Below are 17784 nucleotides of genomic sequence, written 5' to 3' on the forward strand. Positions count from 1 at the left end.
GCGGTCCGGGCCTCCCGGCCACAGCTGGGTCAGGTGTCAGCTCCAAGGGCGGCCCCGCTGGGACTGGCGGCCAGGGCTGCGCACCACTGCCCTCTGCTGGGCAGGCCGGGCAGGGCTAGTGGTGCCCACGCTGAGCGTGCCCCCGCCAGGGGCGCCGCCCCTGCACCTGCCTTCCCGGGAAAGCGCTGTCCGCATTCCTCCCTGCTTCTAGTCCAGATCCCGGTGCCGGACGTGTTCACCACGGCTTGGCTGGGGGAGGTGGGCGCCTCTGGGGACCCTCAAATGGGCGAGGCCCAGAAAGCGTGTGCACCCAGCCCCCCGCGTGACCGCCATCAGCGCCCTTCGTGACCCCAGGGAAATTCCTTCCTCCACTCAACCCAGGGGCCCTTGCTGGCTTTTCCATCCTTTATCCATCCTCTCTAGAAATCTTAACCACAAACGTTTTCTTTCTAAATTTTATTTTTTTTAATTTTTTGTAAGTTTATTTATTTAAAAAAAAATTTTTCTAACGTTTATTTATTTTTGAGACAGAGAGAGACAGAGCATGAACGGGGGAAGATCAGAGAGAGAGGGAGACACAGAATCTGAAACAGGCTCCAGGGTCTGAGCCATCAGCACAGAGCCTGACGCGGGGCTCGAACTCACGAACCGTGAGATCAGGACCTGAGCCGAAGTTGGATGCTTAACCAACTGAGCTACCCAGGCACCCCTATTCTATTTTATTTTTTAACTAAATTTTGTTACAACAAAACTAACACGTGTTTCAAATACATTCTCAGGCGGCTCAGCGTACTGCGCACTGTTTCAGTGCACAGCCTCTCAGGGGACGGAAGGCAGGGTGGCCGCGATGTGGATCCAGGAAAAACCTGAAAAAAATCCCTTCAGCGTCTAAGAAAACGCAGTTGTTCGACTCTGGATTCCCCCACTTGCGAGCCACAGAAGGAGAGGATGTGAAGACGGACTCCCGTCTGCTTCTGTGCCCCCCCCCAGTGGCCAGGGAAGGAGCCCCGAGATCCGAGCCCTCCCCCCATCTGCCCCTCCGCTGACCACCTGCCTGGCTGAAGTCGGGGGTTCCTCCCGCAGGGGGCCTTTCCTCACCCCCACCCACATCCTGTCACTCGGCATCCTTCCTCTTCCCAGTCCTTCCCCACCTGTGTGTCCCTGAAACACCTCCGGTGGCCCCTGCCCCCTCCCCTGGACTCGAGGGCAGCGGCAGCACCCCAGGAGCGCCCACCTGGCTGAGCACAGGGGAGTCGGCCGCTCGGACCTCAAAGTCAAGCCCAGCCTGGCGCACCTGCTCCCTGGTGCTCGCGCTTACTGTGGGCGGGGTGCTCGGCCTCCACACCCCACCCAGCACCGATCCCCTAAGGAGGGACAGGGGCAGCAAACCCCAAAGGAGTCGGGGTGCACCGGCCCCCACGGCAGGAGTCGGGGTGCGCCGGCCCCCACGGCAGGTTCCCAGGCGGAGGCTGGCCGTCCCGCACCGGCCTCCAGCGCGACACGGCCATCTGAGGTCTGCTGGGCGTGCAAAGTCTCCTGGGCTGGGGCCTCTGTCCCGCGCCCCCGGGCCGCTGTGAGCAAGACCCACCCCCGTGTGACACTGTCGACCGGCCGAACTGGAAGGCACCTTCGTTCCCACACAGCGTCCTCCGCTGGTCGACAGTAAGCACGGCCATTTCAGGTGACACGATGCCCATCTCCCACGGCGGCTTCCCCAGCATTCGTCCCCCGTCTGACACGCGCCAGCCGCGGTGTCTGGACCAAAGCGGAAAGTGATGATGAGCCGTGTCTGGGCCACCCGCTCTGGAGCGACACGGGCTCTCCCCCTCCCTCCCGGTCTGGGGTCATTACGGATTTCTTGGAGAAAACTCAAATTAGGTGGGATAGAGGTTCGCTCTGCGAAAAGAACCAGAGGCTAAAGCCGATCCCTGCACGCGGTCAGCTGGGGCTGTGCGTTTCCCCTGGTACTCGGGGCTGGTTTGCTGGGTCCGGGCAGCCGCAGCCCCGGAACCCAAGGCCACGCACACAGTCACGTCTGACCGCCGCCGCCCCCCCGCAAAATCGCGCTCTCCGTTTCTGAGCTGTCCCTTTGCTTTTGCAGACACGACTAGAGAGTGGGCCGTACTTTGGGCCACCTCTTCCTGTGCGGCTCACCAGGACTGCGGCAGAATTCACCATCAGTGGCTCCGGGGCCGGGCTCCCTCCCTGGGGGGGCACCGAGGGCACAGGGGTCAGCGGGCGGCCGCACTGAAGCGGGCAGGCGTGGAGGTCTCCAGAGGGCAGCGCAGGCCCTGGTGAACGGAGCCCAGAGCGAGAAGCCGGCACCCAGCCCCTCTCAGGGGAGGGGGTGCCGGTGCCCGTGAAAGGTGACGCAGGGAAGCGTGGCTGGGCTGGCAGGGAGCCGTGGACGAACCGGCACGTGCCTCGGCAGCCCCCTTCTGCCTGCATCAGCTCGGCTGAGGTGGGAGCCCTGCACGGCCACGGGTGGCTGGGCTCCACGGGACATAGAAGGAAGCCACCTGCTGCAGCGTGTGACCGTGTGGCCCCCAGCGGCCGCCTCGCCCCCGACAGCCCGCCTCCCTTCTCCTCGGCCTTCACCCCAGGAAGTGCGCAGGCTCATCGGCCTTGTCCGTTGCTTTATTGGCCGTTAGTGACCGTGACTGGACACGGAAGGGCACCGACGGCTGGAGGGCCCTCAGCTACAGCCAGCCGGGCCCTCGCGCTCACAGGGCGTGCCCTCCGGGACTGCCGGGTGGGAACTCTGCACGAGAAGGCGGAAGGTGGAACCCACGGAGCTCGAGGCCACAGGGATGAGAAGTGCGCCTTCCCAACGTGCACCCCTGGGCCCGACCGTGGGGGTGCTGGCTCTCCGGCCCGTCTTGGCCCCCAGGCCTTCGCCTCTAACTCTGAGTGACCCGGCCTGTGCGCTGGCCACCAGTGGGCGACACACTGCCCCGTGGAGGGCCACGAACACCTGCTGAGAGGAGACAGGAGGCTGGGAGCAGGGACGGCCGCCGTGGCCAGAGCGGGTGCCACCCCCCGTGAGGGGGGCGCCTCGCGGGAGGTCCCGTGTGAGCGTCCAGCATTGGTCTGTGAGCTGGCAGCTGGTGCCTCCATCAGGCCGGCGTGGAGAGGAAGCATGCTTGGCCTTCCTCCCTGTGCCCACGGCCACTGGGCGCAGGGGCCCCCGGGTGTGGGCACCAGGAGGCCAAGGGCCCAGGCTGGGTGGTATCTACACGGAGGTGCTTCCCGGGGGAGCAGCACCGCCCGGGTGCACACACTGACAAGCAGGCCGGCTCTCGGACCTCGGGGCCAGGCCGTCCACCTTGCCTCCCCCGGCACGGCACCCCGGGCCAGCAGCGCCAGTCCCGGGTGTGCGTGTCCTTCCCCGCAGGAGATGGCGTGGTCCTCCGCTTCTGGGAGCGTGGGGCCCACGTGCCGTCCCTACTCCTCCCGCTATGCGCCGCACTGGGCGCTGCACCCACAGCAGAGGTCGAGGACTCTGAGAGGGGCGTGGCAGACCAGCTGGGCCACTGGCCCAGGGGACCCGCAGACCAGCTGCCGAGCTCCCGGTCTTCCCTTCGCCTCGCGGACCCCAGGCACGGGCGGAAGGAGCTCTGGGGGCCAAAGCCTGCGGACAAACGCCAAGGCCCGTGCCCTCCAGCCAGAGAACCAGCCGAGGCGGCGGACGGCGGCACAGCGAAGCGCCACAGTTGTCGCGGGGCCCACCCCCGCACCACGCAGCGCAGGCCACGGCGGAACCAGCCTGCCACCGGCCGGGCACCACCACCAAACCCTGCTGGGGCCGCCGGGGCGGGCGGGGAGGGGAGCCATCGTCAGTCCGCACCAGCTCTGGAACTCTAAACCTGTTCCGGGAACCCACGGGGCCGGGGCGGGGGGCGGGGGGTGGGGGGCGGGGGGGGGGGTTGTCAGGGAAAGGAAACCAGAAATAGTAACGGAACAAAAGCAAACCCAAAAGAGGCAGACGTGAGCCCTAACTTTTCAATAACTACGTTACGTGGAAACGGTCTAAATACGTCAATTAAGAGACAGGTTGGCAGAGCGGATTCACAAAACCCTGCGCTGCCCACGAGAACCCCGCTTCAAACAGGAAGCAGGCGGGTTGCAGGAGGAAGGAGGGAGAAGCATGGCCCAAACTTGAATCAAGGAAGACAGCAGCGGCCACGGGACGCAGGCTGTGCAGGCATCAGGGCGGAGGAAGGAGCCAGCGTGTCGGGGGGCCCTGCACCACGTCTGGTCCACAGGCGACGTCTCCCGGAGTGGGGAGGACCTGTCACATGGGCCCTTGGGGCCAGGGAGCTGCCCCAGACCTGGGGCCTGGGGTTGGTTCGTGTTTCTTAGACAAGCAGGAACCTCGGGGCTGTCTGTCCATCCAGCTCAACCTGAGAAGCACCGGGGTCCTGAGTCACAACCACAGGGAGCTACAGGCCAACACCCCTCACCTGGAACCATGCACGTGGCCTCTGTCCCCGGTCTCTGCCGTCCCCTGAACACAGGGACACCGGCTGCAAAGCAGCGTATCCCGGTGGCCATCCTGGCCTGCAAAGGACAGCTGTCTCTGAGAAGTAGGGACCCCTCACAGCCCACAGAGAGCACGCCCCCTGGGAACAGTCCCGGGAGCCCCCAGCACAGCTCTGAACGGCCAGGCTCCCTCCTCAGTGCTCTGCTGGGCCGGTCCAGAAGCCTCGCCTCCTCTCCTGCTGGCTGCGTGGCCCAGCCCCTGCCTTGGCCTGAATCCGCTCCAGGGGGAAACCTTCCACTCCACACCGCACGTGCTCCCGCTACCACTGGCCATGCGAGCCGGGTCTGCTTTTCTACAGGGAGGGGTGTCTAAGGTACCCCCCAGATCGGCATACTTCCATCCCGGGCGGTGCTGGGAACTGTGCTCGGGCAGGACGCGACAGGGGCGGTGGGGCAGGCGTGTTTGCACAAGGGGTCTCGCACCTACACCTGCATCGCCTCGCGAGGGCCGTGCGCCCCACCAGTAATGCCACCCACCCCCGACCACAGGCAGGCAGGCTTCGCGGGGTGACCACGCCACCAGACACGGCCCGTAAACAGTTTATGCGCTTGCCTGCAGACAACCGGTCAGTTCAATACATTTCCCCCTTCGTCAAAGCCCAGTACTCGTCAGGTTTACTTCTCCTCTCGGGGCCGGAAGAGGAAAGTTAGCGTAGGTGGCCGAGTCAGGGGGCGCAGGGCTGGGCTGGGCACGGACCCCCCTCCCCGAGGGCGTGGGCGGTCAGGAGAGGCCCCTCTCAGCTTCCCACCTGCACTACAGGGAGCAGCCTGGCCCCGGAGGCCCGCTGGGGGCAGGGGCGGCCCCACGAGGCGCACACACAACACTGTCACCGGACTCACTCACAGCACGGATCAGGAAGTGGCTCTCAGAGCTGGGAGGAGGGGGCTGCCCTCAGGCTGGGACCTCCACTGCTCCTCGGTGCCTCTGGTCCCTCTCGAGAAACCTGCATTTGGCTGTTCCAACTTTAGTGGGTTTTCGTTTGCTTCCTCTGGCTCCAGAAATACATATTTCCATTTTTACGTCTCAAGGTTAACTGGGAGACAGAATGTTGCATTTTCACCTTACGCAAACTTGTCAAACGTGTGTGTTTATGCAGAAAACGTTCTCATAAAGGGAAGGCGAACCCCCTCTTCTCCCGTGGCTCCTTGCCAGGACACGCCGTCCCTCTGGGCACACGCCCAGACTCTCGGGGTGCGGTCTGCCCTGACGCCAGGTGGGAGGAGCATGTACCCCGCTCCCACGTTCCCTGGGGGGGACGTGTCCCCCAAACCCTCATCCACTGAGTGGAAGAACAGGCCTTATTTAGAAACCCGGTCTTCGCAGGGGTTACTGGTGAAGACGAGGTCATAGTGGAGCAGGGCCCCTGCCGATGACCGTGCTCAGACAGGACACTCAGGGGCAAGACGGAGGGAAGAGGGGCGAGGCAGAGAGGGGCGATGGCCTGCGAGCCCAGAAGCCACAGGGAGCCCGGAGGAGGCTTGCCTGTGCCTTCGGAGAGAGGGCGCCGGGGCCCTGGGGCCACCCCATTCCAGACTTCTGGCCGCGGTCCTGGGTTTCGAGCCCCCGGTTTGCAGTAGCCTTTCCTCCCTGGACGCCCTGGTGTCTGTGGCGCCCACCTACTCGTCCTCGGGAGATCACCAACCCCACGGTGGGAGGGGGTCCCCAGCACATCCCGCCGGAGAGCCAGGCGACTGCCACACACAGACACACTGGGCCACCAGCCCCTTCCCAGCATGCTCGGCCCAGGAGGACCCCTACCTGGCCAGGCAGGGGACAGGGGACAGGGACTCAGGGCTGACATCATTCAGAAACCCCCCACCTGCCCCAGATACTCCCGTGGATGACATCACTGGGGCCCCCCAGGCCCCCCTGCTCCGCCTGATGACATCACCCAGGCCACACGTCCCGTGCTGTGTGAGGCTGTCACCCGACTCCACACCCGTGCTTCACACGATGACGTCACTCGAGCACACCCGGTTCTGCGTGAGGTCACAAGACCCCGCACCACTGGCCTTCACGTGGATGACAATCTCACCCAGGTCCCTGAACCTCTGCATGGTGATGCCACCTGCCCCCCACCACTGCTCTGCACGATGACATCACCGGCCCCCCCCACCCCCGTGCTCCATGTACGGACACCCTCCGACCCCCACCCGTGCCCCACCCCACGCAGCCAGCCAGCTGTAGTCGGACAGTCCCTGAGGTTACTAGACACAGGCAGAGTGGTTTCCCTCACATGTGCATCCTCCCACTCCCCTTCCCCTGCCCCAGGGCCTCAGGGTCCCTTGGCCCCTTCCCCCCACCCCGCCCCTCCTCCAACACTTGCTCAGAGGCCCACCCTCTTGTGTGGCTCCAGCCAAGGAGCTTCATGAGGACCCACTGTGCGCTCCCAGGTGGCGCCTCCCCTTGCCGGAGATGGGGTCCAGGAGGGCCTCTGCGAGTTCTCCACATGCCGTGGGGGACGACCTCGTGCACAGGACTCCTGACTGCTCTAGGCCAGTGACACTACTCCCGTGTCCAGCTTCCAGGACTGAAAACCGAGGCGCCCTGCGCGAACCTCTGCACTGGGTGATCTATTCCTTCTTCCTGACGCCCTAACAGTTTCCTTTCCTCTGGCCCCTAAAGGCTCGGGCTTCAGTGTTTTGTGATCAGAACACGCCCCGCTGTCCTTTCTCACGGGTCCCCCTGGGACGCGGGGGCCCCGTGGTCTGTGGGTTTCCTTCCCTCCTTCCTGGTTTAGTCAGGGCCTCACCTTCCATCTGCGTCAGGAGCCTCCTCCGGGACCCCACGGGCCACAGGTCAGAGCCCACGGGGGCTGCACCCAGCCTCCTTCCCCTCCCCTCTAAAGTCCTGTTACTTCTGTGTCACCTCACACCCATTCCTCTTTTCATTACACGGATTGCCTTGAATTTGGCCCGTAGGTGACCGTACCTTCCGAAGATGCTTAGTTTCCGGGCTTTAAGAGTCTATATTTCACCCTAAAGATGAGGACACAATGAAGCGCGGGCGCAGGGGAGTGGCAGGGAGAGCACACGCTTCCAGTCAGAGGGTGGAGGCCTGAACCCAGCACCGGCCCCTGTGGGAGCTCCTAAGCCTGACGAACCTCCAATTCGTCCGCGAAATCGGAGAAGCCCTTCTCCCTCCCGCCCCTCGGCCACGCGGTGCAGTCACCCGGATCGCAGGAGGTGCCGCGAGGCCCCCCGCGCGCCCGGAGGAGGACCCTGCCCTTCCAGGTGGGTGCTCGTTCCCGAGTCCTCTCGGAAAGCAGCACGCGTGCGGCTCGCCGTCCTGGGTCACAACGCCCTTTATTCAGCCGGCGGCGCCCCGTGACAGCACCGGGCTCTTGGCTGCTGCGTGTTAAGGCGGAGATGCCCGCGCGTGCACAGCTTGGCCACGCTAACGGTGATGCTGCTGTCTGAACTGCAGTCCACAATAGCCGCACGTCCCAGTTTTGGTTTCCTTGTCCTGAAAAGATTCAAGAGGAGAGATCTCATGTTTCCACATTCTACGCCAAGTGTAAACACTGAGACACCAGACACAGACCTGAGTTACAGCCTCACCTAGAGACGGCGGAAAAGCTCGGAGGCCGCTACGGGACCAAGAACCATGGTGGCACCGGGGGCCCAGGTCTCGCTACACCCTGACTCGCTGCGGCCGGGGCAGCGGACTGAACCCCAGCTCAGCACCTACGCCAGAACCTGTGGTCCTCTCGAAGGAGCACCGCAGGGAGCGGGGATGGGCACAGCGGCCGCCTGGGGCCTTAGCTCGATGCCCATCTGCCCTCCCGGCCCGGGACGGCCGAGCTCTGGCCCTGAGCACAGAACTCAACGGACGGGAGTGCGTGGGGTGCCGAGCAGAGGCCCACCCGCGCACCCCCGGACCGGGGTCCGGTCCGGGCGCACGCCGGCCCCTAGCGGACGGGACAGCGGGGCACTGCTGGCCCCCTTCCCCTCCATGACGCCACAGCAGCTGAGCCCCAGCCCCTGGTCGCCTTCTCCGCTCTAACGGCCCCGCGTCTCATCTTCCCTAAGGTTCTGCGCACCCATCCACGTGCACAGGGGCCGAAACGGCGGTCCCAGGAAGACGGAGCAGGCGCGTGGAAGGAGAGTGGACAGTCGGCGCTGGCCACACGAAGTACTTCACACAGCACCTCATGGTGCGTCCCAGCGCGAGACGATGCATCCCAAGGCGTGAAGGCGCGTCCCGGGGGACAGGTGCCCTTCACGGGGTCCCTGCGGCAGGGTCCACGGGCAGATCGAGCGGGAAGGTGGGCGGTCGAGGTCGGCACCGCGGCGGCCGCTCTCAACAGGGCACCTCAGACTAGGACAGCAGGGACAGGGGACACGGTACCAGGTTTATGTACACTTTCGGGTGGCCAAGAGCCCCCCCGCCGCCGTCACACGCGACCACCCGACGGTCAGCTCCACTCACGGGCTGCTCAGCTATCAAATCGATGGCAAAATTTTCATTCACCTGGAACAAGAGGAAAAGAAAAATTCGTAGAGCCAAAAACAACAGCTTCATAATTTGATGCAATCCAAGTTTATGTGGACGCTGCCCCCAGGCCCCCAGGCCCCCAGGTCCAGCCGGCACGGGCACAGTCGCACACAAGTGTCTGAGTGCAGACACACACACGCTTCTGGCGCTTCCTGCGGATGCAATTTCAAACGTACAGAAACAGTGCAAGAATTTGAATACAAATCCCTCTCACTTCTCTCCCTTGCCAGAACCTGGATTCCAGACCGTTAACAACTGCCCGGTGGGCTTTGTCCCAGGCTCCCCTCCCCGCACCAGCCACCCACTGGGACAGGTCAGGAAGAGCCATGGGAGGGACTGTCCCCAGCAGCACCCCGCTGTCACAGAGGAGAGGAATACAGCCCCCAGAGGGCAGCCGACCTGGGGAAACACCCAACTGGGGACAGCAGGGCAGGGGAGGGAGGAGAGGGCAGGGGAGGGAATCCAAGGGACAATGGCACTCACGGTAAGTGCAGGCACCAAAACACGCTAAGCTCAAGTCTGTGACTTTACCGACTAAAAATTCAGTAAGTGCCTTACTAGAGATAAAAACCGATAAACAAAAGCGGAGAACCGATTTCTTCCACCTTCCTCAGACCGCCCAAAGTTTCTTTTCACGCAGGTCCTCGGGCTACCGGGACGCAAGAGAACGTGACCCTCGGCCCGCCCCCCACCCCCACCCCCACCCCCACCCCAGGAAAACTGCATCTCAAGGCTGGAAGCGCTCCACGCAGGAACCTCGCCATGAAGAGACCAGGAGTCGGACCTGACCCCGCCCCCGTTAGACACTCAGAACAGAGGCACAAACACCTCTAAGGACCACAGTCAGGAAGACCCAGCTGCAGGTGACCCCACAGGAGAAAATGACCCGGGTCTTTTGACAAGTGAGCTCCAAGGACACAAATGGACAGATAGGAGGGGGCGCGGGGTGGGGGTGGGGGGGCGGGCAACACATAAAGTTAAAAGAAACAGACATGTCAGCAGTGCGCGGAGCTTAGGCTCCAAGATACAAACTTAAAATGAAATTTTTAGTAACGGGACACACCGAGCGCACTTGCCACCCCCTGGACGCTTCAAGGACTCCCGGGAACCTCACTCACGGGAAGTGGTGCTGCAGTCACGTCGGCATCTCCGGGACACACGTGCGTCCCGGTGAACCCGACGTCACGGAGCGACGCGACATCACGACCCGCTCGGCCGGCCGGCGCTGGCGGGCCGCAGGGCGCTGCCAGACAGAGCGGAAGCCGGCGCGGCCGCTGGAAGCTGCTGAATCGGAGCGGCTGGGCTCACAGGACCAGGGGGCCGTGATACGTTCCCTCCGCGTTGAAACGGCCACTCGAACGTCCCGGCTCGGCACCTCACGGCTCTGACGACGAGCCACCGCGGCAAAATTCAGACGCGGGCCAGGGGGCCCGCCTGGCTCGTACGTGATTCGCAGCGGGCCCGCCACTCGGGGCCGCCTGGTGGGCGCCACGCAGACAAAGCCTGGAGGGCCGGGCAGGCCGTACACGTGGAGCATCAGCGTCAGTGTCCAGGGAAAGGGCTGAAGCCGAGACCACACGGTCCCTGGCGAGCCCACGGCCCGGTGTGGGGGCCGACTCCGGTGTCCCGCCGCAGTGGGCCAGCCGTGCCAGGGGCCGCAGCCTCCTCTCCCGGAGGGCCTCCCTCGGGAGGTCCCTGCCCCGGCTCGCCCTCCTCTCTGACGCCGTCGTCCGCAGCCATCGGGACCCTGCTCTCACCGTCGGCGGCAGGTGTGGACCCCGCTCAGGCCCACAAGGAGCAGCTCGCTCGACGGCACCTCCAGATCTAGCATCGTCCACCCACCCAGGCAGGGAAACAGCGGCGTGGCCACACGTGGAAGGTCACCCGCGCCCGGAGGCTGAGGGTCACGTGACCGAGGCACACAGTAGCCGGAACGCCGTCAGCAGCGGAACATCGCGCGTCCCCAACAGATGCCCCAGGAGACAAGACAGGAAGCGCGAAGCCGCACAAGGCCGCACAGAGCACACACCGCCCGGTGACTTTGCGACCCGCTCGCCCCATCCGCCTCAGTTCTGACGTGTCACTACGGGCGAGAAGTGAGCGCTGGGTCAGTCCCGGTGACCAGGCCGTGCGGGTCCCCACCCCGTGTGCCCAGAGCCCCGCCTACCGCCTCAGTGAAGATAAGGAAACAAAGGTCAGGCACCATCTTTACCAATAGGGGGGTGGGGCCTCTGAATCCGGGGTGATAAACCCAGGAGTAGGTCAGAAAGGCACAACTGACCTCAGATTCTCCGGAGCCAGCTGACTCCGTCCAGAGGACGCGGGACCCAGAGCGGCCCGGCCCCTCGCTCTCCCAGGCACCTCACCAGACCTGACGCCCCAAATCCACGGGATGGGGACATTTTGGAAAAGTTTAGTTATTTCTTAAAAAGCTTTACGGTTACAGACCCTGACTTTGTAAGACCCTTCCTCCAACTTCTATTTCCAGAAACACAGTAGGACGTTACTGGGAAGTACGGCTACGTTCGAGCCAACACACCAGCTGCGCGGGGAGGCCAGGCAGCGTGGACGCGGGATACGGACGTGCTGGGTGTGGACGCACTGTCCTACCAGCACTCTGAGCTCGGCGCCCTGTGGACGGCCCCGCCGCTCCCGATGCCGGCACCTTACGGCGGGCTGCAGAGGGAGGGATGTGCTCACTCACCTCTGCTGCAGACAGAGCCACACGCCCCACAAATAAAGCCTCGTGCTGTAAAACAGTATGGTGTCTACCTAAGTGACAAACGTGTCACAAAGGGCACACTAACAAACCCCCAGGTCCCATCACGGCAGTCAGACAGACCACCATCTCCCGCGGGAAGGGCAGCTGACACCGGAGACTGACACAGGACTGCCCCCGTCACTCAGCTCCCCGTCACTCAGTAGGTGACCCTGACCTACCGTGATGAACGTCTCGTTCCCAGGACTCAGGCCAACCGCAGGAATACATACACTGAGCCGCAGAGGAGGCAGGGCCCAGTCCCAGCGCCAGAGCGCGCCCAGCTGCCGACCCTGTTCCCACGGGCACGGCCAGGAGCGTCCCCAGCCCTTCCAAGGGACGAACAGAGAAATGCCACGGCGCCCCGCGTGCTTCACCTCAGCTGTGAGCACACGCTGTGTCACAAGCCATAAACCGATGGCTGGACACCTGTCCTATACGCGTCACTAGTGTAACAAACATGAAACTACCTTGTTACGTGCCTCTTGGTCAACCGACTTGGGCACAAACATGTTTAGGTCCAAATACCTAGTGAGCTGTTTGTATTTTTTAGCTGGTGTTTTGGCAGCAACAGTTCCTATGGAAAGTGCAGATCAAAGACACAACACAAAACACAGGACCACACGAGACAGTATTAATCTGTACAAAAAGGAATCGCAGCCTAGTTGAGCAACCAGTGTCCTGCAGGACATTAACCGTGTTCATGGAGAGCTAGAGATTTAAAGCAAAGTAAAAGCCCCAATCCAATTATTTAGAATATCGACTGTTTTCATACTAATACCAACATTTATACCCAGCTAAACGTACGTGCACACACACACGTATATAATTTTCAAGGCAAAATAAAAACTGAAGTTTTCATCCAAATTAAAAAGGAAGCTACATTTGGAGAAAATGCTCAAAAACACCCCTTAGGACTTTTGGACAGTGGTGTCCACGGGTGCTTTGGGGTGACACAGGTTCAGGGGCCACTCAGCCAGTGCCAGGAGGGCGAGCTCAGACACGCGGAGCAGGACCCAGCACAGGGCTGCAGAGCCACCAGCCGCGAGGCGCCCAGGGCCAGCAGTGTCTGGACCCTGCAGTTTAGGAACTCAGTTTCAAGGGTTTTCCTCTGGGTCCGGGGGGTAAACATACGGACAGGCCATGCCCCCCACCCCAGGATGCCAAAGGCCCGTAGACCCCATTCACCCCACTGTCAAGACAGAGAGGATATACCTGGGAAGGGAAATGTTTCAGAAGAGCCACGCCTATGAATGCGACCCCCAGCTGTGTTGGCTTCTTCCAGAAGGAAGGAAAGCGGGAGCAGATGCCTACTCACCACTTACAAACACACCGTGCACCTTTACAACGTGAAGATGTGCCCCTGGGCCCTCACGATCTCAGCCAGGAAAAGGCCACGCACACACGGAGCTGGGAGAGGGGTGCAGACCTGGGGGAGCTCACAGAGCGGGGCGACACCTTCAGCACTGCCCCGTTCCCACTTTACTCGCTTTGCCAACTCTGATTTTGTTTGTTCAGTTTCAATTTTAGGTTGCTTCCCTGATGCAACCCCTCTGCCGCCACCGCCCCCTCCCCTCCCCCACCACCCCCCACCCCCGCCCCTCCGGCCCCGGCAATCAGAAGCCAGAGGCCACACAGTTTCCAGCAGAGAGGAGCTTGTGACAGACGCAGGTGCTTGCTGGAACATCAGAAGAGCTGAGGTAGGGGGCCGGGGGCCGGGGGCCAGGCCACAGGGACGACCCCCAAGCTTCAGGACCCATGCATTCCCCACAGGGCACCAAACTCCGCCTCCTCCACCTGCCCCACCAGGCCCACAGAGCAGGAATGGAAGTAGAAATGTAGATGCTAAGAGCAGACAATGTAACCAAGATCAGCGGGGAAGGGAACACGAATTAGGGACAACTGAGGAGCAAGGAGAAGGCTGACTGAGGGAAGGTCGGACTCAGGGCGACCGTGGAAAACAAACGGACTCAGAAGTGGAAAACCGGCCGAACCAACACGCACGGAGACTGGGGAGCTGGCAGCGCGGGTGAGGAACCAGGACGCGAACAGGCCCCTGCGGGCTGACTCCACCGTCAGCCTTGTCTCCAGCGGTTACACGGTGGGTGAGCCGTCAGACCCACGCGGGGAAGGACAGGCCTCGCGCTGGTTTCAGCGTGTGCATGTCCGTCCCTGTGAGAACACAGTCTGGTCTGTCTGGCAGTAAATATGAGAAGCGTACTCCAAAGAGTGACCAAAAGAGTAGTTTTTAAAAGCTGCTGTGACTTCCTTTAAACTGAAGATCTCAGGAGTATAAGACACAGAAATGGAGAGGGTAAAAAAGATCACTCCCATTTATACAGAAACCGAGAGACATAAGATGTCACTTTACAATGGGGGGGGGGGGGGGGGGACAAAACAAATACAGGCACATTCAGCATTTCAAAGACAGGCAAACTTCCACAGCCTCCAGGGTGCCCCCCCCCACCCCAGTTTGAGAATTTAAGTCCAGAGATTAACGTTTATTTCCTGTTGGTTACATAAAGGTTTTACCAAAGCCTACCTCTCTTTCACTAGACGTTTGGCTTACCTCTTTCTGGCGACCTACAAATCGGATTTTCCTGTAGTCCTTATCATCATAAGCCTGGAAAAAAAAAAAAAAAAAAAAAAAAAGACCTTATATGATTTTCACAGCCTGATCCGGGAAGAAGTCACTTCATACCAAGAGTAAACAGTACAGGAAAGCGTTATCTCTTAACATTCTGGCCACTCATGACCAAGTGCGTGAGGCGCAAAGTGTAACTTCGTGACCAGGGGCATTCTCCAGCGAGATACCGAAGGTGAGACTGGACAACAATCGGAATCGGAAGGTAGCGAGTTGCGGTCTGAAAGAGCAGAGACCAACTCGGGCAGAGGAGGGGCACCCCCAGTTTTCTTTCACCTGTGGCCGACATCGGATAAAAGTGCCGGCTAGGGGACTCCTTAATAACACAGGTACCTCGCTCACTTTTCCGCCTTCTGTTTTAGACTACAGCGGCCCCTCGGCTTGTTAAAATGTACGGCCTAGCACCGCGGACACGACAGGAAGCGCACGCGGGCCCCGACGGTCAGCCTGTCCACAGGGACGGGCCTGATGCTGGAGCTGGCGACGCTCGGAGGACGAGCCCACCCTGACTGCAGAGGCACGGCGGCGGCCGTGGGGGTGGGGCGGCTTCCGTCCCGTCGGTCAGAGCGTGGGACCCCCGCACACACCCACCCTAATGTGAACGGGGGCCGGCCCGGGACTCGGCCTGCGAGACCCTGCCCAGCGGCCGGCGCGTCCCCCGGCCGCAGGGGGAGGGGACCGGAGGGACGGGAACCCGAGATGGAGGGCATCCTCCACGCCGCGGCGGTTACCTGGCCGGTGTGCGTAATCTTCTCCCCGGTCGGTGAAGTCCGCACCCCTAGACACCTGGCGCCACGGGGCAGGCTCAGCGCCGCCGGACCGCTCCGGCCCAGCAGCCGGCAGAAGGTCACCGTCGCCGCCATCTTTGCGGGCTGACCCCTGACCCGGCGCACCGACGCGCTGACGCGTGCGCACGGCTTCCGCGGGGGGGGGGGGGGGGCTCTTGCTGCGGCGACTTACGCTGGGGGCGGGGACGCGCAAGCGCAGTGCGCTCGGGCGAGTGCCTCCCAGCAGGTGCAACGGTGGGGCCCAGGCTCAGTACTGAAAAGGCGGGAAAATTTGTGCGCAACCTGAGCATTTATCGACTGCTGAGTGGCCCTCCTGCCAGGGCTAGGGCAGAGCAGGATGGAAAATGAAAGGGCACTCTTCACATTCGATGACAATTGATAATCATGGAAGGAGGTTAGGTATCTAATGTTTTTATTGGCGAAGGGTCCTTGGCATTGCCTAAACTGTATGTACATTCACGTTGCGCAGCGCGCATTTCTGTGTGGGCGCGGGGACAGCAGAAATTGGGATTTCTGCAGCAGAACTCCAGTGAAGCTACCAGTAGGACACATTCGATGTCATCCCCATGCAGATCAGCCCCGAGGGCGCCCTGCTCTAGAGCACGCCTGTGCAGACCCGCGATGGCGGTCCCGGTGCTTCCCTCTCCAAACTGCCTGTTCATAGATGGGTCAGGAGAGCCAATTACGCCGAGGGTGGTGGGCACGGGGGGCAGACTCAGAGTTCAGAGCTAGGGTGGGGATGCCCCCCCACCCGCCAGGAGTTGAGGACACCCACAGCCGGGATTCCGGGAGGTGGAAGAGAACTCAGCAAGGTGAGGAGAGACGAGATGCACCGGAAATCTCAGAACGGAAAGATGCCCACAAACAGGTACCCAGAGGCAGGCTCAAAGCTCACCTGGTCAGGTGCAAGAGTGAGCTCGCTGCCTTATCGATGGTGCGCAGATGGGCCGCCGTCTGCAGGTCGTCTCCGTGTGCACGGACAGTAGATGGATGGGTGGGCACACATACCCGGAATGACAAGATGCACTGGGTTCAGTGTGGACTCTGGTGGTGGGTAGATGGGTGCTCACCGTAGTCCTTCACCTTTTGTTTGAAGTGTCTCATTAAAGAATACGGGCGGGAAAAAAAGATATGTAACTGCAACCAGTTAGGACCAGTGCCTATCTCCACTGCGTCCCTGAGCCTCGCCACATTTCTCCCAGGATGTGCACTTAATACAAACGTGTGAATTCTTCTAGATTTTTGTTTTGAGCCGGTATTCGTTTTTTTTAAACGTCTACTTGGTTGTGACTTATTTTTCATTCCAGATGTGTATTTCTGTTCCCATTTTGTCAGCCTCCGAGGCCGTAGGTACCCAGTGGCGGGAGGGCGTCCGCGCAGGGGTAGCTGGGGCTCCTGCAGCTCCGCCTCTGCGCCCGGCGCTGCGGGGACGACCACGTGACCCTGCCGCCATCTTTTTTTCTGGCGGACACTGCGGGCGGCGGCTTCCCCGCTCCATTGCGCAGGCGCATGCGAGGCGCGCGGGCGACAGTCCCAGGCGCCTTCTTCCCAGGTCTGTGGTCCTGGGGTCGCGTGGGGCCGGGGAGGAGGAGGGGGCGGAGGCTCGGGAGTCCCCGGGTGCGTCGCGGCCGCAGGTCCGGGCTGTCCACGCCCCGGAGGAATGCTGTCCCCGGCCGGCGGGCTCCCCCGGGGCCCGGAGACAGACGAGGGGCGGCGGAGGGGCGGGGGAGCCAGGGAAAGGGCCCGGGGACAGCCGAGTGGCGGCAGAGGGGCCGGGGGGGGGGGGGGGGTGCTGGCGGCGAAACTCCTCCTCCCGCGCGGAGGCCATACGGATTGTTTCTCGGTTCCCCGCAGGCCCGGCCACCACATGGCCCGCGTGCTCGTGGCGAAGATGCTGGCGTGCGCCCTGAGCCCGCTGCTCCGGGGGAGCCCCGGGCCGGCGAAGCCCCGCGCGCTCTCCACTCTCCTGGCGGGACCTCTTCGCACCGCGGGGCCCGCGGGACCCTGGCCCCTGCCCGGCCGCCCCCTGCCCGGCCTGCAGCTTGCCCTGGGCTTCAAGACCAAGGGCGTCATCAAGGAGCGCTGTCGGGACTGCTACCGGGTGAAGAGGCGCGGGCGCTGGTTCATCTACTGCAAAACGAACCCCAAACACAAACAGAGACAGATGTAGGTCTCCGCCGTAAAATAATGTGCAAGACTGTGTCCCTATCTTGAGGAACGGTACTACCTCGTGGAAAGGAAAATAAAAGTGAAGCGGTGCCTAATCTGAGATCTGTCGAGCCTCGGGTTTTGTTGACTCTACCGCCGGGCACCTCACCCCCATGTAGCAGCGCAGCCAGGTCAGCTGGTCAAGCCAGAGCCCCGGATGGAAAGCGCATCGTTCTTATCTTCTGGGCAAGCCGTCCGTCCGTGCTCGGGCTGCAGGGCAGGAGGCAAGATGGAGGGGGCGTGGGTCTTGCTTCTGAGGCCCCAGTTGCTTAGGAGGCGCCCCTGCAAGGCGGCGTCCGGCCCTGTCCCCGCATTTAGCCCGCCTGCAGCTTCTGAGTGCCAACTG

At 62.3% G+C, this 17784-nt stretch overlaps 2 protein-coding genes across 5 annotated transcripts; one reads left to right on the forward strand and one right to left on the reverse strand.

The window, feature by feature from the left end:
- Positions 1 to 7831: 7831 nt before the first annotated feature.
- On the reverse strand, positions 7832 to 15343 carry NDUFS6 (NADH:ubiquinone oxidoreductase subunit S6). Its single transcript, XM_047878911.1, has 4 exons — positions 15174 to 15343; positions 14368 to 14421; positions 8894 to 9016; positions 7832 to 8008 (listed from the first exon to the last, which is right to left on the reverse strand). Exons 1-4 carry the CDS (start codon positions 15303 to 15305, stop codon positions 7940 to 7942), a joined length of 378 nt encoding a protein of 125 aa, XP_047734867.1. The 5' UTR covers positions 15306 to 15343; the 3' UTR covers positions 7832 to 7939.
- A 95-nt stretch (positions 15344 to 15438) lies between these two features.
- MRPL36 (mitochondrial ribosomal protein L36) lies at positions 15439 to 17499 on the forward strand. 4 transcript variants are annotated; one of them, XM_047863476.1, is made up of 3 exons: positions 15439 to 15629; positions 16566 to 16782; positions 17085 to 17499. In XM_047863476.1, exons 1-3 carry the CDS (start codon positions 15575 to 15577, stop codon positions 17398 to 17400), a joined length of 588 nt encoding a protein of 195 aa, XP_047719432.1. In that variant the 5' UTR covers positions 15439 to 15574; the 3' UTR covers positions 17401 to 17499. The 4 variants fall into 4 exon arrangements, with proteins under 4 accessions (XP_047719432.1, XP_047719441.1, XP_047719450.1 ...); XM_047863485.1 differs by having other exon boundaries at positions 15439 to 15624; positions 16538 to 16782; XM_047863494.1 differs by having other exon boundaries at positions 15439 to 15624.
- The last annotated feature ends 285 nt before the right edge of the window (positions 17500 to 17784 follow it).

The sequence above is a fragment of the Prionailurus viverrinus genome, chromosome A1 (assembly GCF_022837055.1).
Source record: "Prionailurus viverrinus isolate Anna chromosome A1, UM_Priviv_1.0, whole genome shotgun sequence".
Lineage (NCBI taxonomy): Eukaryota > Metazoa > Chordata > Mammalia > Carnivora > Felidae > Prionailurus > Prionailurus viverrinus.